This window comes from Schistocerca serialis, chromosome 5 (assembly GCF_023864345.2).
Source record: "Schistocerca serialis cubense isolate TAMUIC-IGC-003099 chromosome 5, iqSchSeri2.2, whole genome shotgun sequence".
Taxonomy (NCBI): Eukaryota; Metazoa; Arthropoda; class Insecta; order Orthoptera; family Acrididae; genus Schistocerca; species Schistocerca serialis.
This window is the reverse complement of record NC_064642.1, coordinates 218,715,153-218,739,698: the sequence shown is the minus strand read 5'-3', so window position 1 is coordinate 218,739,698 and position 24,546 is coordinate 218,715,153. Positions and strand designations below refer to the sequence as shown.

The window sequence follows — 24,546 nt, the reverse complement described above, 5'->3', positions numbered from 1 at the left end:
CTGGCCAGCACATTCTCCAGATCTCTCACCAATTGAAAATGTCTGGTCAATGGCGGCCGTGCAACTGGCTCGTCACAATACGCTAGTCACTACTCTTGATGAACTGTGGTATCGTGTTGAAGCTGCATGGGCAGCTGTACCTGTACACGCCATCCAAGCTCTGTTTGACTCAATGCCCAGGCGTATCAAGGCCATTATTACAGCCAGAGGTTGTTATTCTGGGTACTGATTTCTCAGGATCTATGCACCCAAATTGCATGAAAATGTAATCACACGTCAGTTCTAGTATAATATATTTGTCCAGTGAATACCTGTTTATCATCTGCATTTCTTCTTCGTGTAGCAATTTTAACGGCCAGTAGTGTATTTGTGGCATTCCAAGTAACAAGGATCTGTTATTAACTGTCATTGTACAAGGAGAGTGCAATACATGTCACATTATTTATGAGAATTGTCATATTTATTTTGAGAATTTGGGCTGTGAATTGGATTCTTGAGTTTCAGCAACACCTGCAGCACTTTGAGAAACAGAGTCTGACCAAGAGTTATTGATGACTGTGAAGAAATAATCAGTTGAACAACTCAATAACAGGGAATTATAGGTCCCAAACAACTTTACATTATCACTCAATAACATCGGAACACTACAACTACGGGCATGCATAAAGCTGACCAAGGTATCTTTTTGTTCTAGTGAAACTTCACACACATTTCCCACCTAACAAGCAATGTTATACATAAAAGCAACATACTGCCTGGGATCCTCCAGATCCATCACAAGGAGATTTCCTATGGCTGCTTCCAAAGAAATTCCACTCAGCAGAGGTACCAAAGTCCTTTTTATCCAGACATAAATTGATAATATTCTTGTACTGGGGAGCAGATCTCTCACTAACGTAGTGAACGTACTTGATTTCTCCAATCATTATCCTCAAATATTTGACCAGCCTCATTATGAATGCATGATCTGCAATGGCATCATGACTAAGACCTCTGCCAGGCACTTAAATGTGATTTGCAGAGTATCCATGTAGATGTAGATGAAGGCACTAATAATACAGATGCTCATATTCTGTAGTGCTTTGCCAACAAAGTAAATACAAAGGGTTTAATGTGCTTCACTGCTCTCCCAAAGAAACTCTTGAATAGCATTTTGAATGGTAAGTTAATAATCACTTCACCATCTGCAACATTATTTCAAGTTCCTCAGATATGAACTTTGTTGTTTTGAAACAAAATGGCGGATTGTCAGACTACAAGTTTTTAGAACCTTTTCCTCTATATACCCCCCTACAGTTGCATGCCCTATCTCCAGTGTATTCCTGTCAGTATGAAGCCACTATTTGTTTTCTGCCATTTCTTCTGGATCATATTCTTTGGAAGCATCTGCCAAATAAGCTTCCAAATCAGGTTTTCCAGGACATTGTTCCTGGTGTTGCAGCATGCAGTCTTTTGATTCCAAACAGCACACAGTATTCTGCATTAGTTCCTTGTAGTTATCATCCTTGATAGGTTCCACAAAATTTTGAGAGAACTGCCAGATGTTTGTAACTTCCTGCCACAATATTTCAGTACAGAGCCTTCTGGCCATCTTCAGTTGATACTAGCGAAAATGCACTGAACTTTGATATTTAACACCTGAAGACGGCCAGACGACTCTGAAAACTCTGCATCAAAATATTGTGACAGGATGTTACAAACATCTGGCAGTTCTCCCTAATTCTGTGGAACAATATATATGCTGAAAAAGTTTTAAATCTCACATCAAGCATTTCTATAGGGAGGAACTGATGCAGTGTATTTGAAAATTCGATAAGTTACTTGAAAAAAAGAGTGAGGCTACTGATCTCTCTGATATTTTTATTAAGTTGCAGACACAAGGGTATTATTCCAAAGTTTACAAAAATAGTGCATTTTATTAATAGTGCTGCTGCAAATAACATCAAACGTAAAGCAAGTATGCCTTTCCTGTGCAACATAAATTTTATATTGGTGTTTTTCTCTCGTTTATGTTTTTTTGCTGCAGTGTTATTCTGCAGCAGCAGGCTAAAGTGAAATTCTCTGTCCGAGTATCAGTTCTTACCAGTCAAAATTACAAAAATTTAACCCCAAACTAAAGCAATAAAAATTCCTGGAATTCTAAAAAATTCCAAGGTTTTTCCCTGTTTTCTTCTGGACGAAAAAATCCCCAGGTTTTTCCCTTTTGTCCTGGAGCATATACATCCTGTATAACCAGATACCCTTGGAGGAAGGTTTGAAGTTGGTTATATCATTCATAACAAAATGGAACATGATGCCTCCTTCAGATTAGCTAGAGGTGCCACTATTCTCTGATGGCTAATGGATACCGTATTTTCTGACAAAGTTTAGGTATGTGTACCATTATCTTCATAATTTAATAGCGTATAGTAGCTTGCTTCAGGAGAACATATAGCACCTGCAAGAGGTTTTTGAGTGATTAAGACAGGCAGGCCTGACATTAAATCCACAAAAGACTGTATTTGCCTGTTTCTCTATCAAGTTTCTAGTGCACATAATTTCAGGTGAAGGGATTTGTATTGATCAAGAGAGAGTATATGTCATTAATCAATATTTTTTAAGGAAGCAGAAAAGGCTGCTCCACTTAAAGAGTTGTGGAGAGAGGGATGCAAATTTCTTTGGAGGCTTTCACAGGAAGCCTCATTTTTGACACTTGAGAAACCATTAAATTCTGTGTTGGTCTTAGCCCTACTGGACTTCAAAGTGGAATTCATTCTTCAGGTGGAAGTTTTGGCTCTAGGGATTGGAGCCATTTTGTTACTGGAGCTGGAAGGGATAAGAAGGAGATTGCCAATGTCTTGAGGGGATTAAATGAATCATAAAAAAGGTACTCAATTTATGAATAGGAAGCCTCAGCCATTCTGTCTGGCATGGAAAAGATTCAATACTATCTGGGGCATTGAAAATTCATTCTGAAGACTGACAATAAAGCACTCAGTTGGATGTTAACCAGACCATGAAAGACTAGTCATAATGGCAGGGAGCTAGGAGAATTTTAATATTTAAGTTCGAAGCTCATTACATAAGGGACTCAGGAGATGTGATTTCATATGGGTCAAGTCATAGGTTTGATTGCGGTGACAGCAACCAAAGAGATAATCAGCTGATGGAAGATGGTGCTTCAGATCCAATGATGACCTTGATTATTACACAAGTGTGTCACCTATTTCGTGACTAGAGAGAAATCCAAGATCAGAACAAAAGTACATGTGACTTTAGGGAGTGGCTTCCGAAAGGTGAAATAATAAAGCCCTACATTTTGAGATGGAGAGTACTATGTTGCAAGTCACATAGGGGCAATGGATTGAAGATAGTGATTCCTAAGGAATTAGTTCCACTACTGTTCCCATCCTTTCATGAATCATCCATGGGTGGCCACTTAGGAGTGAGTAAGGTGCTTGAGAAGGTACGTCAACAGTTTATATGGTCTGGGATGTATAAGATAATTTGTGGAAGACTATCTGGTTGTGAAGTTCCTGCACTCAGTAAACCAGCACAGAACAGTCAGATCAGATATTTGGCTTTCAAGTTGGCCAAGGAGGGCTTTCAAAGGATGTAAATTGATTTAGTGTGATTATTACCATGGTCGAAGACAGGAAATGATATATTTTGGTTTGTGTGGACATATAAATGTGTATCAGCACAGTTGGTCATTCAGAATTTCCAAGTGATGTTTGGTACCTCTGGGGCTTCACACGCCTTAATCACCTATTATGTGACTTCATTTACTGCCAATTGTTTTAAGGAATTTTGCCTTTGCATGGGAGTCTGCCATGTAACAACAGCACCTTACAATCCCTATTCATCTTACACAGACCACATGAACAGAAATCTAAGATCTGCCCTGATAGCCCTTCATAGCAGTGATCAGAGCGAATGGGACCTGTTAACTGTGATGTTTAACACAGCACTATCCACACCTGCTAATTTGTACCTGGGCTCCCATACAGCAACTCCACTGCATAATTTGTGGTCCACTGGCGACCTACTGCTTGAAAAGAGAAATGCTAGTAGGTGGTTGCAAAATGCATGTTCGCTCGAAAGAATATTAAAGTGACACATAGCAGGGAAGCCATACAATACAATGTGGGCAGCAACCAAATAATTACTGAGTTGATGACAAGGCCTTTATTATGTATTTTCAAGGAGTTCGTAAGCCTCTGAAAAGATGATTAAGAAAATGTTGCCCAAATTTAAGTGTCCCTTTGAGATTAAAAGATTTCTCACCTTAGTCACAGTTAGTAACAGATCTACAAACAGGCAAGAAAATCAGAGCTCACCTTCCTCAGATTAAGAGGTTGTATACAGGGACAAGAAATAAATAAATTGAAAAAAAATTGCAGATTTTTCTTGGATTTCGTAGTCGAAAATGCACTTTTCCCCAGATAAGAAAATCTTATACCCCAGGTGAAAGTAGATTTTTCCGTGCTAAGTAACTATATACTTTCCCTCAGAGCTGTACAACTTATCAGTTCTTGAATGGTACAAGTTTTATACACTAATGTTGAACTTCCTGGCACTTTAGGAAATGAAACCCAGAAAAAAAAAAAAAAAAAAAAAAAAAAAAAAAAAAAAAAAAAAAAAAAAACAATGCACTTAGGGAAGATCTTTGATCATGGCAACATGTACACTGCATATTTTTGTATTATGAAAGTATAAATACGAATTTCACCAAATTCAACACGGTAACTTCTGAAGCACTGAAATTTAGATTGCAACATGCTTTTGTCAGTCAATCACAATTCACGTCACATGATCTTGCCAGCCGCTGACAGTAGATATTCAGCGCACAGCATATGTGATATCAGCCAGTAGCAACATTATTTAAATAGCATGAACACACAAATAGAAAACGTTGATACTTTAAATTAATATACATACAATGTATACAAGAAAAGTTAAACATGCATAATCAATATTGGTCTTTTTTAATGTGCGTTACCCTTTAAGATACATCAAACACAAATGTGTCAGTAAAATTTTAAATTATGGCATAAATGGCGAGTCTTCTTGGCCTGAAATTCTTCTAGGCAGCTGGTCCTCAAAATATTAAATTTTGAATGAGAGCCAAATGTTTCATATTTTAAGAAATTCATCACACATTCTCACATGTAACATAATTCAGCCTGTGTAAAAGAAGATTTACTTTGAAAGTAATGCTTCTCAAACCACCATTCACAATATTTTCCAGTGACGTGTTAGAAATGTAAACTGTTGTCATGACATGCTCACTGAAAATGGTTTGTTGTTACGAAGTACTGCTTAGTCTTTATCCTAAAGCCTTTGACACATTTTGCTGTTGGTAGATGCTTGTGAATGCACTGCGTTTACTTGTAGTAAATAGTGCATTTTCTATGCAATTAAAGTTTTATTTTGCTGTTATTCGTTCATTTATGTTTTATAGCTACAGTATTATTCTACAGTAGTGGGCAAAAGTAAGATTCTATGTTAGTGTATTGGTTCTTACCATTCAAAATTACAAAAATTTAACTGAAAACTAAAACAATGAAAAATTTCAAGAATCCCAAAAAAATTCCCAGATTTCCAGTTGCCCTATAGTTTATACACCCTGATTAAACCAAATTCTCCAGGTTAATCTGGTTGTCCTTGTCGGGTTGCTGAACTGAAAGGGTGGGGGGGGGGGGGGGGTGGGGGGGGGGCATATGTCAAGTGTCACACTATCTTGGCTAGGTTCCTAGTTTGGCAGTACTTCTTGGGGTTTAGCAACTGCCTTGTCTGGCACAACTCTCTGGTTGAGGAAATATTTACCCAACAGTGTGGATTGCAGAGAGGAACCGTGATCTGAGTGAGCAGGCTTCACAGTACTGGTTGGTCAAAGGCAGAAGTACAGCTGGAAGCTGAGAGTAGGGCTTGTTTGTGTGAGGTCATCAAGTATAGACCAGTGTTTATTGCTTGTTAGAGCTGAGCAGACAATAGCCATTGTAACTTCTGGTGGGTGTCAATGTTTCTTCTATGTCAGACACAATGCAGACGCCTTGTACATGCCGTGTATGTGGTTAGCTGTGCTATTCATCATTCTTTTCTGAACAGCTACTGTAATCTTGTCTTTGTTAAATCGGCATTATCTGACCACTATCCCTGAGCAGTGCGTCACTATACTGCGTTTATAACTCATGACATTAAGGTGGCTGCTAACAGTGTATTACGTTCACTGTACATGATACAGATCTCATATTGACTGTGTGTGGTCAGTTGGACAGTTGGTTGGCTAAATGTTTTTTGTACACTGTGGTGAATGGTGATTATGACTGGTCATAGGCACTAGGAGCTGCAAATGTTGTTAATACATTAAGACAAGCTTGTTTCCTGTTTCTAATACTGGACTAATTCACAATTATTGTGTACTATTTCCTTGAATTTTGTATATGCTAAGACGTACCGATGTTCAAGTAACAAGGTACATGTTTATGAGAAGGTGCAGTGAGAGAGGCCCATGGAGCACACAAGGGAAGCTCCTGTTGTTTTTATGACTGTATTATTATATAAACTCACATCTTTCCCAAGGTGCTTTGCACCAACTTGTTTTCTTATTGTGGTTTATAATTATGATTTTAAATTTATTTGAATTGTAATTAAATTGAGTTCTGAATATATAACTTTGCTAAAATATCTATTTTAAATGTTTCATCTTTCAACTCAATATGGTATGGAACCTGCTTTCAAATTGTTTGCTTATGCTTACTGTTATTGTTTTAGGGTACTAAATGCATTCAAATTACATTGAATTTAAGTTTCTGTTAACAACTTGTTACTGATGTGAGCCCATCGATTTTGCTCAGTGGTCGATTTAGAATGCAAAGATATTAATGTTTGGTGCCAGCTAAGAGGGCATGCACCACAGCCATTGGTAGGGTTTTTATCTGACATTACACGTAGTGATGGAAGTGGCTTGGTGATCAACAGAGTGCAAAGCTGTGGAGGGCCAACATTGATATCATATATTGTGTAAATGTCGATAGTGGCAGGACAGTGCGAGCAGAGATGGATAGCTGCTGTCAACCAAAGCATGGTTCAGAAGAGTGCTTAAGTCTATTGGCACTGGGCTTATGGACACTGCAATGGGTTTGGTGCCGAGTTGTGATAGAGGCTGTATTTGGCTTTGATTGTGCTTTGCCTGTGGAACTACATCTTCCATGTGATTTCAACATCTCCTGAAATTACCATGTACAGTGTGCTGAGATATTGGGAACTGCAAAAGGTTATGTTAAAATGGTGCCATTCACTGTGTGTAAAGCTGATGGAAAGTTTGGCGTGCCATGTACGAGTATCACTGATTAACTGTATGAAAAGCTCGTATGCCTTTCTTGGTGTTGCTCTATATTATTATGCTTGTTGGTCCCTGCTTCAAGAGAATTTAGAGCCTTGCATTTAACTGTGTTGCTCTTTTGTTTTTCTCTTGGTTATTCGTGGCCATGTTCTTGAAGCAATGTGGCTTTGTATGTTTCTGGACTCCCTTGATTTATTACAGTCCTCCTTGTTGAACAGAGTGTAAAAGTTTTATATTAACTGTAATAGCAACTGTACTTTCACGGGTTATTATGGCTGTCTGTTAGAAAATAAATTGTACCTGACATTTCCTGATTTGTCTAACTGATAGTTTTTCCTGGCTATTAATACCTGGCCATTTCAGTATTAACTCTCTTAAATTATTGTGTGTTCAGCATAACTGGTCAGAGCTGTTCCACATGAGATGTTTAAATTACTTACCTGTTGACAGAAATAGTGGCTTGGTTAATACTGTCTGATATTTCCTATTAAATATTTAATCTAACTGCTTTTACTAATCAGTCACGCCAATCTTTGTTAATGAAAAATTTGCATATTTATATACTGATACTGCCAATTAGTCATGGCCAATCTTTTAGAAAAATTATGCCATGTGTTCTGCTGAAATTATTGGCCTGTTTAAAATTTTGTGTCTCAGCCACTTCATGAGGAGATTTGTGTTATTAATGGTTCTGACTGTTGCTCTTGTAAGGGCGAATGAAATTTTTGTGTTTTGCAACTAACTAAATTTGCTCAAAGGGATTTGAGTTGACCATAGCCATCTTACCTAGTAATAACTACTTTAAATTTATCTTGTTCATGAAAATGTTGGTCAGCCATGGCCATTGGCGTGGGGTGTGGAGCAAGTGTATGTGATGATACAACTGAGACTGCTCTCTGGAATTAGTGGACTTAAACTCCTTTCAAGAAAAGAGTAATTGTTCTGGATTTGCTTGAGACAAATTTAATGTCAGTACAGATTTAATTGAAAATGTATTTTTTAACACAAGAGCTTTAATGGTAATTGTTTTCTGTTATTAATAGTGCTTGCTTTGTTTTCTTTTAGGAAGGAAGTGTTTTAATTATATATATTTCCTGTATTGTTCAAGTATCATCTTATGTACTGTTTACTTTGATGTTAAAATAAATTTGGAAAGATCTCAGTGGCTTACCACTCAGGGATCACAATGGCCAAGCAAAGCAACTCCAAGGTTAAGTACCACCCATCAACTTCCCTCCTAGGTCCCTTTCAGTTACCATGCTAAATTACTTATCCAGTTAAACCTGTATCTTTGTGGTGCTCTTTATAAAAGTTGTCAATAAATGTACAAATGTTGTACTAGAAACCAAAGCTCAATCAGTTACACCTTTTTATCGTATGGGCCATAGGGCATGTAACAATATTAGTGCTTCAGCTGAAATACAGACATAACCAGAAGAGATACTGATTTACAATGACCTAATGAGTTTGGTTTCAATAGCCCATTTGTCTCCCTCTCTGTTTTTATCTGCCATCAGGAAGAATTCCTAAATTTAATAGCCAATGGTTTGAGTATGTCATCCAGTGTCCTACAGCTACTGTCCTCTGACTGTTGAATATCGTTGCCTTATTGAGTTCGCCAACTTCATGACTAGCCAGGAAGTCGCACAATATTTGTACGTGAAAAAGTGTGCAATAATGAATAAAATTTTATACCTATGAGGGATGACTCATGACACAAATTCAATTACTGTTAATACTTACTTTTCTTTGCAACAGATGGAAAGAGAAACAATGTTCTTTGTTTCAAACTACTTAAAAGATGGAATGGAAGTATCTACATCTACATCTACATCTACATTTATACTCCACAAGCCACCCAACGGTGTGTGGCGGAGGGCACTTTACGTGCCACGGTCATTACCTCCCTTTTCTGTTCCAGTCGCGTATGGTTCGCGGGAAGAACGACTGTCTGAAAGCCTCCGTACACGCTCAAATCTCTCTAATTTTACATTCGTGGTCTCCTCGGGAGGTATAAGTAGGGGGAAGCAATATATTTGATACCTCATCCAGAAACGCACCCTCTCGAAACCTGGACAGCAAGCTACACCGCGATGCAGAGCGCCTCTCTTGCAGAGTCTGCCACTTGAGTTTGCTAAACATCTCGTAACGCTATCACGGTTACCAAATAACCCTGTGACGAAACGCGCCGCTCTTCTTTGGATCTTCTCTATCTCCTCCGTCAACCCGACCTGGTACGGATCCCACACTGATGAGCAATACTCAAGTATAGGTCGAACGAGTGTTTTGTAAGCCACCTCCTTTGTTGATGGACTACATTTTCTAATGACTCTCCCAATGAATCTCAACCTGGCACCCGCCTTACAAACAATTAATTTTATACGATCATTCCACTTCAAATCGTTCCGCATGCATACTCCCAGATATTTTACAGAAGTAACTGCTACCAGTGTTTGTTCCGATATCATATAATCATACAATAAAGGATCCTTCTTTCTATGTATTCGCAATACATTACATTTGTCTTTGTTAAGGGTCAGTTGCCACTCCCTGCACCAAGTGCCTATCCGCTGCAGATCTTCCTGCATTTCGCTACAATTTTCTAATGCTGCAACTTCTCTATATACCACAGCATCATCCATGAAAAGCCGCATGGAACTTCCGACACTATCTACTAGGTCATTTATATATATTGTGAAAAGCAATGGTCCCATAACATTCTCCTGTGGCATGCCAGAGGTTACTTTAACGTCTGTACACGTCTCCCCATTCATAACAACATGCTGTGTTCTGTTTGCTAAAAACTCTTCAATCCAGCCACACAGCTGGTCTGATATTCCGTAGGCTCTTACTTTTTTATCAGGTGACAGTGCGGAACTGTATCGAAAGCCTTCCGGAAGTCAACGAAAATAGCATCTACCTGGGAGCCTGTATCTAATATTTTCTGGGTCTCATGAACAGATAAAGCGAGTTGCGTCTCACACGATCGCTGTTTCCGGAATCCATGTTGGTTCCTAGAGAGTAGATTCTGGGTTTCCAAAAACGACATGATACGCGAGCAAAAAACATGTTCTAAAATTCTACAACAGATTGACGTCAGAGATATAGGTCTATAGTTTTGTGCATCTGCTCGATGACCCTTCTTGAAGACTGGGACTACCTGTGCTCTTTTCCAATCATTTGGAACCTTCCGTTCCTCTAGAGACTGTTAGAAGAGGGGGAAGTTCTTTCGCGTACTCTGTGTAGAACCGAATTGGTATCCTGTCAGGTCCAGTGGACTTTCCTCTGTTGAGCGATTCCAGTTGCTTTTCTATTCCTTGGACACTTATTTCAATGTCAGCCATTTTTTCGTTTGTGTGAGGATTTAGAGAAGGAACTGCAGTGCGGTCTTCCTCTGTGAAACAGCTTTGGAAAAAGGTGTTTAGTATTTCAGCTTTACGCGTGCCATCCTCTGTTTCAATGCCATCATCATCCTGGAGTGTCTGGATATGCTGTTTCGAGCCACTTACTGATTTAACGTAAGACCAGAACTTCCTAGGGTTTTCTGTCACGTCGGTACACAGAATTTTACTTTCAAATTCACTGAACGCTTCACGCATAGCCCTCCTTACGCTAACTTTGACATTGTTTAGCTTCTGTTTGTCTGAGAGGTTTTGGCTGCGTTTACACTTGGAGTGAAGCTCTCTTTGCTTTTGCAGTAGTTTCCTAACTTTGCTGTTGAACCACGGTGGGTTTTTCCCGTCCCTCACAGTTTTACTCGGCACGTACCTGTCTAAAACGCATTTTACGATTGCCTTGAACTTTTTCCATAGACACTCAACATTGTCAGTGTCGGAATAGAAATTTTCGTTTTGATCTGTTAGGTAGTCTGAAATCTGCCTTCTATTACTCTTGCTAAACATATAAACCTTCCTCCCTTTTTTTATATTCCTATTAACTTCCATATTCAGGGATGCTGCAATGGCCTTGTGATCACTGATTCCCTGTTCTGCACTTACAGAGTCGAAAGGTTCATAATGGAGTTCAGCACTCACCTATGATTTCTTCTTCTGGCTTTCTTACTTTGGAACACACTTTATGTTTGATGCCTCAATTCTGTTTTCCCATAGCACTTCATATACTTGCACACTGCAGATCTGGTTTCTCTGAAACAATAAGTACAGGTAATGAAAAGCTGTTGTTAGTGTCAGTGGACATATTACTAGTGCTACTACAAATCACACTTCTGTGCTTGTGTCACAGAAGTTTTACAATTCCTTAGCAATATAAATTTTGTGTGCTCACCGTGTTTGCTCTGTAAAAAGTTATGCATCATTATCTGAACGAATATTCTACCTAACATAAAAAATTAGCCCACAGAAGACATGGTCACATGTTGATATAACATTGTCAACATATACACCATCAGAGGGAATGGAAATGAATGAAGTTTCAATATTCTGCGACAAGTAGAATGAATACTACACTGCGTTAGTGTTGTCCACATTTAGTGTTGTTACCAGGTCAGCAGGGTATATAATGAGCATAAACAGACTCCTATGATAAGTGATCACTGTAGAGGACATGGAGATGCTGTGTACTTGTATCAGAGAGCTTTACCAGTCCCTAACTAAGTCTGAAAGGGCCCTCATTGTGGATTTCCATTTGGCTGGCTGATCTAATCAAGCAATATCCAGATTTGTGGGGCATTTGGATATGACACTGGCCTGTGACCAAATGCTGCACAGTACTGGAACTTGAGGACAGGAATAGTCATTGTCCAGTTTCTGGCCAACCACATCCAACCACCACTTAGGAGGACAGACATACTGTGCACCTAGAAGATCACAGCCTCTTCACATCTGTGTTTACGACTGAGAACAATTAATTTACTTCCTGCTACATTCTGCATCATCGTATACCATTGGTCAGCCTGACTAGGGATTTACTGTCCTATGTATAGGCTGCCATAAACATCACAACACAAATGGTTGTATTTGAAATGTTGCCATGACCAGGAAGCCTGGACTGCTGATAAATGACGCTGCATTCTGTTTAATGATGAATTGTGGTTTTACACTGCTCTGGATGACTACCATCAGCAAATATGTCAGTGACCTAGAGACAAGTCCCATTCTTCCAGTGATTGGGAGAGACACCGCAGTGTTACTCATGTCATCATGCAGAGGGGCGCCATCAGGTATGACTTCATATCACAGCTGGTAGTGATTAAGGGAACTCCGATAGCACAACAGTACATCATGGATGTTCCATGCCCTCGTGCATTACCTGTCAGGTGACAGCCTCACAGTGCCATTTTTCAAGGGGACAGTTCACATCCACATATGGCAAATGTCTCTAAGGAGTAGAACAAGCGGTTCGGCACCTTCCTGAAGAGGCATCAGATGAGGTAAGGCTTGCAACAGCCAAGCCTCCTAAGTCCAATGTAAGCAGAGTGGAGAAACTGGCATTGAAATCATTGGGCAAGGATGAAGAGTTAGTTGTACTACCAGCCGACAAAGGGAATGCCACAGTTATCCTCAAAGTTACCGATTATCATAAGAAAGTGGCCCTATTATTGGAAGATGCCACATATCGGATTCTTAAATGGGATCCTACAGCAGCACTTAGCAGGAAGACAGGGGAGCTACTGAAGAACTCTGGCCTCCCAGAAGAACTAGTCAAGAATCTACGACCAAGAGCACCAAGGCCACCCAGGTTATATGGTCTACCTGAAGTCCATAAGGATGGGGTCCCGTTGAGACCTATTGTTAGTGCTATTGGACCTCCTACATATCGGTTGGCAAAATACTTAACCAAATTATTAGCACAAATAGTTGGCCACTGTAGCCATCATATTAATAACTCAAAAATGTTTGTTGACATCATAAAGCAGATGAGGATAGGTCCGAATGACATCATGATCAGCCTAGATGTGGTCTCTTTGTTTACAAAGGTACCGGTGGATGGGTGCTCATTTCTCTCCTGAAATACTGAAGTTATTTCGACACACTTTGGCGACCACCTATTTTTTGTATGGTGGAAAATATTATGAAATGACTGACGGAGCAGCCATGGGTTCGCCACTGTCACCAGCCATAGCTAACTTCTTCATGGAGGATTTCGAAGAAAGAGCGTTGAACAGTGCTCCCTTACGTCCATCCTGCTTCTTCAGGTATGTTGACGACACATTTTTAATCTGGCCACATGGCTATGAGGCACTGCAGCAGTTTGTTGATCATTTGAATGGTATACATCGGAACATACGATTTACAGTGAAGGTGGAGAAGGATGGGAAGTTACCCTTCTTAGATGTGTTGGTGGAGTGAAAATCAGACGGACGTCTCGGACATTCTGTGTACAGAAAACCGACGCATACAGATTTATATCTAAATGCGCGTAGTTTTCACCACCCAGCTCAGAAAAGAGCTGTGCTGAATACCTTGGTACACAGAGCAAGGACTATTTCGAACAAGGATCGTCTCGGCTCCGAGATTAACCATCTGACGACGGTATTCAGAAAAAATGGATATTCCGATCGTGATACCAGATGTACTCTGGCGAAGAAACCTGGGAAGGTTGCTGTTCGAACAGATGAAGAGGACCAACACATGGCACGGCTACCATTCTGCGGTGCAACAACCAGCAAGATCGGCAGAGTCCTGAGACGGCAGGGAATCAGACCGGTCTTCCGGCCACCCAGGAAGCTCAAGGAGATGTTGCGACCAGTGGAAGATAATCTCGGCCTCAGAGTACCGGGAATTTACAGCATTCCTTCCGAGTGTGGCAAAAATTATGTGGGCCAGTCTATAAGAACTGTTGCCGATCACTGTGTGGAATATCAGCATCACCTGAAAAACAGGTATCTAGAAAAATCAGCGGTGGCTGAGCACAGTTTGTTAAATAAACATAAGATTTTATTCGATGAAACAAGAATACTTGCTCATGCTTCAAACTATTGGGACTCTGTCATCAGGGAAGCAGTTGAAATTAGACTCTGTGAAAATAATTTCAACAGAGACTCCGGTTATGCACTCAGCAATGCATGGAAATGAGCAATTGATAAAGAAAGAGCGTAGAGGGAGACTTCTCACATTACTCGCATTTCTCCGCCTGTTGCGATGGATGGTGCTGCAAGCAACGCTGGATAAAGCATGCAAAGAAAATCTATGGACATAGAGGCCGCCACCTCAGTACGCGCCATTTTCACCGTGACGTCATCCAGCCAATGAGAAGCCATCCACTGCTTATAAAAGCAGAAGACTCACCGGTCCACGACAGTCAGTTTTACCCCTGACGAAGATGACGGAGGTAGTCATCAAAAGCTTGGGATGTTGTCCAAATTTGATGCGGCAAATAAACCGAGAACTTTTTATGCAAGGACTCCATCGCGAAAGACTTCGTAGTCATGTCTCTAAGCATTGTCAGTGTGATGTTGCGTGCTCCCATGGTCAGCAAGATCTCAAGATCTGTCCCCAGTATGACGTGTGCAACCAGAGTGAGCATCAATTTCATCCCAACAGCAGTTTCCCGAATATCAAGGACCAGTCACTACAGTTGTGGGCCACCTTGCTCAGGAGGAGATACAATGGCTTTATGACACCCTTCCAAACTGAATCAATGCACACATCTAGGCCAGAGGGTATGCAGCATATTGAAAAGTGGGCTCATACTCCAAAGATCATTGTAAATTGGACTAGATTTTGTAATAACTGCCTTAACATCATACAGCCTCTCAGCTTACGAAGTTTCATTTCATTTCATTTCCTCCTCTCCTACCACCTGCTTCACTTTTTTTGTCAGGAAGCCCAATTAACTTCTTTGAATAAATAAGTATTCTCATCATCTGAGCTGAATAGTTTACAATAAACTAAGTTCAGACAGATGTCCCTGATATCATCTTTAGTAGAGGTGAGCATGCATGCCCCCTGAATCACAGTGTGCTGGAAAAGTTGTCCAAGGCTGAACACTGTGCCGGAGATGGGCATAAAATACTATCTGAAAAGATGAGAGGTTTTTCCCATACATCTTCATTTGGATATTCAATTATAAAAGAGACAGCCATGCTTACACTAAATCATAATAATTTTAACAATGATCAGGGGTACACACTTAGTAGAGCATGAGATCCATATTGGACAATGAGTGAAACAAAAAGTGGATGCACAATACTCGTAGGGAAGTGGTCCCTCAAGCTATCTGAAAGCACTTCATTGCACAGTGGACTGGAGCTGACAGATGCTCCACAACTCACCTGCTCACAAATGCATCATTTCAGCCTTCTTCTGGAAGGTTCCAAACTCTCCTGCCTCACCTATTTATGCAGAACACACCATGCCAAGCCCAGCATACAGCAGTTACATTGCTCAAGACAACGAATGAGTTGACTTCAGTTACCATGTGTTGTATTTATCGCATAATTTCAATAAAATCGACTGCATTCAAATCATACAACATGAAACTAGTTTGACTACCCCAGTATCAAGCACGTTTAAATTTTCACTTGTGAAGAAACAATACCATGCAACTGATTTTTCCAGTTTTCCAGGATTGGTCAGCTGTCATGCTTCACTCAACTCACTTGCTGTTAGAGTAGGAATGACCAATTTCAGTTTTTTACAGGGGAAATAAAGATAAAATAATGTTGTATAAGCCAAAACACAATAAAAATAGAAAGGGGGTAGATTCCACATTACTCAAAAGAATGAAATACTGCTTTACTGGAGCACTGGAAGTTTTGTAAGGCTTTTGGTAGACAATGCTTTTGCCTATAGTAAGGTTGCAACACCAGAATACTGTAGGAAAATTCAGAAGTGCCTACAGAAGGTTGACAGTTAATGCAGTGGCTTGCAGTTGTCAGCCACTCTTAGAAACATATCTACACTTTCATACTCTAGTTTAAAGTGACAAAAATTTCTTTCTCAGTGAAAACATTATGTTGTGAAATACTGTCCATTTCCATCAATTGAAGCCATGACAAGAACTGTTTTCTAACATGGAGAGGTATATAACAAGCAAAAACCAAGTGACTTGCTTGCATGCACTTTCACCTTTATGGGTCAAAGTGACATTCAGTTATGTAGCATTGTTTCTTCAACGATGTTATGTATGTGCAATCTGGACTCATTTTGTGTGTCACAGGGTATCTATACATGCTGCTGCAATTCAGACAAGGAAACAAAGAAAGTTCCCGGATTTTCCCCAGATTTCCTGGTTAAAAATACACTTTCTCCCAGGTGAAAACACGCTCTTACCATGTTAAGTGACAGTATATTTTCCCTTATCAATCCTTCGAAGGGTTATGGTTTTATCCACAGGCATGGAATTTCCTGGCAGTTTAGAAAACGAAACTCAGAGAAAAAGACACGTTTTAGAAATATCTTTGATGTGCAGCAACATGTACACTGCATATTTTCATATTACAAAAGTATACATTGGAATTCCACCAAACACTGCATGCTACTTTCCGAATCACTGAAATCGAGATTGCGATGCGCTTTTGTAAGCCACTCATAGCTCATGTCACATGATCCCACCAGCTGATGACAGCAGATATTCACAGCATAGAACATGTGATGTAGTCAGCCAACAGCAACATCACTGTTAAGTAGCATGAACACACAAACAGGGAAAGTCAATAGTTTAAATTAATATACATAATGTTGCTATACGAAAAGCAAAGCTTTCACATATTATATTGGTCTCTAAGGTTAATAAGCTGCGAGAGAAGCTAAGCTTTCGCATATAGTGTTGATCTTTTTTGTGCATGTTACACTTTAAGATATATATCACAAATATGCCAGTAAAATTTTTAATAATGACAAATGTCTGATCTTCAGGGTTCGAAAGTCTTCTAAATGGCTCATCATCAAAGTGTTGATTTTTAAACGAGAGTCAAATGCTCTGTGATTTCATAAATTCATCGTACATTCTCGCACATAGTTCAACTTACGTAAAAGGATATTTATTTTGAAAGTAACACTTTTCAAACCATCATTGACAATATTTTCCCGTGACCCGTTAGAAATAGGTTCGTTTCAGCAGTTGCCAGAGAGCGCAGATAACAGGAGACACCGCGCTTGCTCATCTATCACGACATAGGAAGCCTGTATGTACATATGTGTAAAACTTTGAAACATCATACATTATGTCATAAAAGAAACACGACATCAGAGGATACTCCACGAGAAACGGAATTTCGAGAACTATACTAAAATGTGCACATTTAAAGTGCATGTTCATATGTCCAGATTCCCAATGTAGACCTCGACCTGATATTAAGCTTTTCCGTGTGGTTTTCGGGATGTAAATTATCTTGGAGCACCTGTACTGTATTATATCGTGTTTGGTTCTTTATTATGTCATAATGCCATACGTGCTAGAAGATGAAAACGTGCACTTGAAATGCAGCGAACAGTTGAAACTAGCCAGTACTGTGGAATTAAACATTTCGTTTAAAATACATAGACTGTCCCTGCGGAAAAGGTTAATGAAAGTCAAATTTCTTTAGCAAACAAGCAAAAATAACTTCATTATTCCGCAAGGCGATTAATGCTTGACTGTCAGAAAGGTGGAAATAAAATAAAAAACGTAAACACGGGTCACGTGGAGGCTACCCACTATAACTCAGATTGCTCTGTGCATCAGCCCCGAATCTACGATATTTGCGAACCGGGTCAATACTAAAAAAATAGAATTTTCAAAAATATATTCATCTTATAGCACACACCTCTCTGAAAAGTCTAAAACATAAAACATGTGTGTTCGAAGAAATGAAAGTGCATTGCCACGACTCTTCATAAAGCATTCATCTACCGCACATCACTGTATTTCGCTCTGTGTAATTGAATCGTAAATATTTTGTAATGGATGCCACCAGACTATATTCAGGACAGTGAAAATTGGAATGTCCTGTGGTGCCTCTTCTGCTCCCAGTCAGCCGGTTTGACAACTTGCCAGTCTTAAAAAAAATCGCGGAATTAATAGCGGATGGCATTATTTGTAATCGGGAGAACAAGAACTCTTCAGTAAATTTGCACTCTCTATTGCCTATTAGCTTATAACTTGCTGTTTTGTGTGACATAAAATTAAATACTGGATACATAAAACCAATAAAGACAAGAGATAAGCAAGAAATTACACATATCTCCAATCCTTAGCACCTAGCATTTTTTTCTCTCTAATCTTGCTACAGCTTTACATGGCGTGTTTTCCTTTCTGTGAAAGAATCTATTACCTCATCAAAGTTTGTCAAACGTTTTGCTGCATGAAAAATCGAAATGTCACTATCTAATAGTGAAAAAGCTGTTAACACAAATAATACCCAAGACTAGTGTGGTTTCTCGATCTGATTACGTCTATTTTGTCACTGCCTGCCAGATAAAACAAAATAGGCCTTTCTAATATTGCAGCAGTTTTGTAACACACACCAAATAAATGAGACTGTTTTGGCACAATTGGCCAATTTTATAACAAGACAGAATATAATCCACGAAGTACCAATATCAAATGCCCATTTGGCCTACTACAAGCAAGAAGCTTTATGTTAGGAAATAGTTTGACATTTCATTCATACGTACCAGTTTCTCAAGCACGAGATCGAATAGTAGTATTACGTAATTTTTATATAAATTTGGAATTGTCTTATTCTTCCATAATTTGTGTGATGTTCCTGTTTCTTCTCCTTCCTCGTTCTAACAAACAATCTTGTCATCATCAATTCTGTAGCTATTCCTGTCATCGTCAAAATTTGTTCGCCGATTAACTTCACTAACCCTGCCCGAATCACAGGTTTAGTTATCCCGTGACTATTTTTCAGTTAGGCATTATTACGTGTCCGTACAACATGTTTTCTGCGTTACTTCCAGAATATAAATTAAGCGGCTGCTAGCCGGGGACTGTACAACTGGTCCTTACTAGTGTAGCGATCTGGCCAAAAATTTTCTGTTGAAATTTCATTTTCTTGGATACACTGATAAGATAATATGTAATCTTTCTCACCTGTTATTCCTGTCAGTCAGTAGCCTGAATCTATGGATTTCGCTAGTAACTGTAACAACGCAATCAATCACATAATCAGACAGTGATTGGCATTCTTCCATTCGGCTTTACACTGCTCAGCTCGTATAGCCCCATCCCCTTTTGTCAGTGGAAAGTTTATTTCTAGATGCGACGAGGATTCTCCTGACAGAGACATCACATACACTATGCACACATTCAAAAATCAACTTACGATTATTCAGAAATCAAGTTGAAATGTGTTCAAAATGTTCAAAAATCAACAGGGAAGAGTTTCAAAATCATATGAATAATCGATAGACAAACATGCGCTGGATGCTAGGCACTTTGTGAAACGAGTTTTTTTGGTCAGGAATATGAATTTTCCCGGTAGCATCTAGCTGCTTGCACAGCCAACAGCCACATTCCTGTAGCCAGAAGTGGGAGAATCTACTACACAAACACGACTCAACTGCACATGCGCAAGAGCCTGCTTGGATCTGCTAAAACGAATCTAATTTAAACAGTTGTGACTCTCACTCATCGGAGGCAATTTGTTGTTATGTAGCACTGCATAGTCTTCCTAAAGCCTTTGACACATTTTGTTGTTGGCACATGCTTGCATGAGCACTGTGTGTCGTTGTTGTATATAACGCATTTCCTTCACAATTTAAGTTATTTTCGTTTTTTTCTCTCGTTTATGTTTTATTGTTGAAGTATTATTCTGCAGTAGCGGGATACAGTAATATCCTTTGTTAGAGTATCGGTTCTTACCAGTCAAAATTGCAATACTTTAACTGAAAACTAAAACAATGGAAAATTCCCGGAATTATGAAAAATTCCCGGGTTTTTCCCAGTTTTCTCCCAGATGAAAAAATTCCCGGGTTTTTCCCAGATCTCCCAGTTGTCCCGGGTCGTATACACCCTGTGCATCTGTTAATCCAACTGGCATAAAGCAGACTACTCCCCAATTAGTGCAAACAGTGGCCTAAAAGGATCATTGCTACTTTCAGTGACACATGTGTCATTAGTTTGGGGCAGGAAACTCTTGTTCATTATGACAGGCTATGGTGACTTTAAAATGTCATAATGTTTTCACATTATTACACAGATGGCTCATAATAGTTGCCTACAGGTGACACCAGCTCATGGCTAGAACTGAATTACAATCTGTTGCAACCCAGAGGCAAAACTAACTGAAGTACTACACAACGCCTTCCTGGAGCCAATGGGGAGAACTTTTCAGCCCAGACTGTAATCAGCTGTCTCAGCACGGAAATTTTAGTCTACACATAACTAGAGTAAATTTTTGTGTATGTGGGGGAAGAATGGGGTGGGAAGCGGGGGGTTTGGAGTGACTTAATGAATTCTAAGCCCTTGCCATGACCCACTTTTCCTTATTACTAATGGATCATTGCCCCCCTTAACTCAAAAGCTGCTATCACTCCCTGCTCAAACTGCACTATAATCTTCAAACAGTACTACTTTTCTGCCCCTCATTGCAAGGTGACACCTCATTCCACCACAGTCCACACTTGCCTGTACAATGATATGATAATGTTGTGATGACAGCAGACACGCACATTGCGGGCTACTACATCCTGAATTCAGTATCTGTATTTGTGCTCAACTAAATATGGCTGTGCAGTGGCCAGGTCACTCTACTATGCACCCGTTTCATGACTTATTTTCTACAAAAGAACTGTACACAGCATGGGTGGCCCACACAGAATATGGGGGAAGAATACCATTAAAAAGTCTCAGGGCTAGGAATTCACACAGGGCATACAGGAAACAGAGGTAGGGAACCTTATGTAAGTGTCTTAATTAATTGTGCCTGGCTTACCAATTTATCCTGCACCGTACACTGTGCAGTGGCAACATCGTTTCCTTTGGTACAGTTGCTCTGTCCAATTTCTAGTTCAAAATTATATAACCTTCCTGCAACAACCTGGAAATACAAATAATTTTTAATTACATAAGCATTGCTGAGTAATATCAAAAATTTTCACACAGTAGTCAGCAGTTTGTGATTGTGCTGAGAGAGATCAAAAGTCTGTTAATGACACTGGCACCACCTGTAAAAGCAGTTGATGTCCAAAATTTAACTTGACAATGTTTCTGATTAAATAATTTTGTGGGCATATAAGAGATTGTACAGTAATAGAAATATGCTTGCACATATTGCAAACTGGGGTGGGATGGAAGAGAAGCAGTTACTTTCAGACTTATGGAAAAGAAATGTATGCAAAATGGGTGACCCACACGGAAGATTGGGGAAAGTACTTTAAAACATTCTGATGGCTAGGAATTCAAGCAGGGCAGACAGAAAACAGAGGAAGGAAACAGACTACAACTATTCATTCTGCAGACCCACAATGAGGAGACCCTCAAAGTGGAACATGTAGGAAAACAAAAATATATATATAAAAAAAAAAAAAAAAAAACACATGTTAATATTTAGTCTAGATATCCTAAGGAAGATGATTGCCAAGGACACTACAGTAGTGTGTAGTTTGTATGATACATTACATACACTCTCACTGTATTTGTAAATAGTGTTCTCAATACCATAACACTTTAGAAATCCAAACTGTAACTTTGACAATATGTTATTTGTAGTCAGTCAGAAACTGTATAATATCTAAACTTCTCTAAAACTTTTGTCAGAACTAGGAAAAGTAAAACAGACTGGAAATTTCAGGATATTTATCCACTACAGAGGCCAAAAGATGTAAACGACAAATGCGGAGTTGCTATGGGGAAGAGAAAGCAGGCAAAATTCTGGATCAGCAGCGACATAAAATCCAGAAAGATGCCTCGAGGTCCCTGGATCATGAGAATCCATGTTTGAATTTCAGGGCATCATGACATGGCAAATAAACTAAAGACAAAACAGATCACAGCAGGGAAAAGGGGTAATCAATTATGATTCCATTACATTATTTATTTATTTTCAACTGGTGTCAGCTCATACAGTTTCCAAGCATGTAATCACCTGAATGTAAAAATCCTACATAAAAAGAAGTCAAGTGCTGACATGCATAAATATTTTGAAACAATCAGTTTAGTAAGTCATGGCTGCAAAATGCTGATACCAATTATTTGCAGGGGAATGGAAAAAGACGTAGAAGCCAACCTCTGGAGAGATCAGTTTGGGTTCTGGAGAAAAGTGAGAACAGGCAAGGCAGTAAGAGCCTTGTGACTTATCTTAGAATATATGCTGCAGAAAGGCAAACCAATGTTTGCAGCATTTGTAAAATTAGAGGAAGCTTTTGACAGTGTTGACTGGAATATACACTTTTAAATTCTGACGGTAACAGGGTTAAAATACTAGACTGCAGTTGTACTAGTCGAAGGACATGAAAGGCAGCAGTAGTTATTATTCAATTTGTACACTGAGCAAGCAGTAAAGGAAACCAAAAAGAAATTTGGAGTGAAGATTAAAGCTCCAGAAGAAGTGAAAACTATGACATTATAATCTAATGAGAACTGATAAAGGACTTAGAATACTGGTAGAAAGGAATGGATAGTGTCTTGAAAAGAGGTTATGAACAAAAGTAAAACAAAGGTAGAGTATAGTTGCATTAAATCAAGCGATGTCGAGAGAATTAAATTAGGAAATGAGACACTAAAACAGTTTGGCTTTCAAATATCTAACAATGACCAAAATAAAAAAAAGACATAAAAAACAGGTTGGTATGACAGGAAATGCATTTTTGAAGAAGAGAAATCTGCCAAATTAAAATATCATTTTGAATGTTAGGAACTCTTATCAGAAGATATTTGTTTGGCGTGTGGACTTGTATACAAATGAAACAATGATAAGCTGTTTGGAAAGGATGAGAATATAAGCTTTTGGAATGTAGTGCTACAGAAGAATGATGAAGCTTAGATAGGTACATCAGCTAGTAAATTAGGAGGTACTGAAGTGAACTGGTAAGTGAAGAGATCTATGCATAACTTTACTAAAATAATGGATCACTTGATAGGACACATCCATAGGCAGCAAGGATCCTCAACTTGGTATTGGAGGAAAGTGGCATTTTGCCGTTACATCCTCTTATCTAATTCCTTATGATACTCAGCTTCCTCTTCACAACCTCTATACTGCATAGAATGAAAGAAGAGCCCTGAAAGCTGGCAGCACTGTTGCCAGCTTTCAACTCTCAAACACAAAAGGTTGCTTGTGATACGTTACTGAGCTGCAGTAATACAGAGAAATATACAAAATCACATTACATGGTCGGCAGTGGTAGGCACATGAAGCAGCTACACCACTTCAACTTTAAGGGCTGTTCTTTGTGTGTATAGACTATAACTACTCGTTGCATCATCTGTGGCTACATACCAAAGTGGGCACAAAAATGACTTACATATGCAGACTCAGTTATTGCAGGGATGAGATACCTCTTCTTGGGGTGGGGGTGGTGGTTGTGCTGGGCAAGTGGTGGCAAGAAAACACAACTCTGAAATATCTGGAGAAATTTTGAGGAAACTAGCTTCATGTGTATTATTACCTTGGGGAGGGGGGGAAGGGTGTGTGGTGGTGGTGGTGGTGGTGGTGGTGGTGGGTGTGTGTGTGTGTGTGTGTGTGTGTGTAATCTTTAGAACCACTTGGAGTGGGGAGTGAATTTAGGAAGGAAGTGATGAGTAACAACAAATGAAACAACTGATGTTAGTGTTAAATTCACAACTTCCAAGGTCCATAGGCTGACTGAAATCAGTTTCCATGACATTTCACCTGTGCGTAAGACTGGAATGAATAGCTAAGTACTGGGTTATCAGCTATTTGTCCATAAAGCTTCTTATGACAAAATGTCTTGATCTAAAAGAATACACTATGGTATTCCCAATCTTTTGCCTACATCTGTGTTTGGCTCTCACTTTCTGGAATAAGAACACAGCTCAGCTAACCTCAAACAGGTGCCAGGCTGAAGCAATCTTCAACCACACCTCAAAATAACTGTCGACTAGTATTACTGTCTCTGTGTTAACAAAGCTCTCACACTGTGACGAAGCACACTGGGATAAATTTAAATCTCCTCTTGTTTTGCCATCTGCCTCTTTAAATTCATTTTTTTTTCAATTTCAACTAATTACCATTAACATATGTGAATATAATCTGCATTTTCATAAAAGAGAAAGATTCGCTCTTAGTTTTAAAGAATATAACACCAGATCTAATTTTGTGCTTAGTTTTAGATATGTAATTGATTTTCTAATTTATTTCAACTATTCCT

General features: G+C 39.2%; 1 protein-coding gene across 1 annotated transcript in view; it reads right to left on the bottom strand.

Moving 5' to 3' along the window:
* Positions 1-24,546, bottom strand: part of LOC126481664 (uncharacterized) — a 190,132-nt gene that overhangs the window by 13,282 nt on the left and 152,304 nt on the right. Inside the window, exons 15-16 of the mRNA XM_050105592.1 lie at positions 21,150-21,254; positions 11,362-11,472 (exon numbers count right to left, since the gene is read on the bottom strand). Coding sequence (XP_049961549.1) covers positions 11,386-11,472; positions 21,150-21,254 — 192 coding nt within the window. The 3' untranslated portion in view covers positions 11,362-11,385. The remainder of the gene's footprint in view (positions 1-11,361; positions 11,473-21,149; positions 21,255-24,546) is intronic.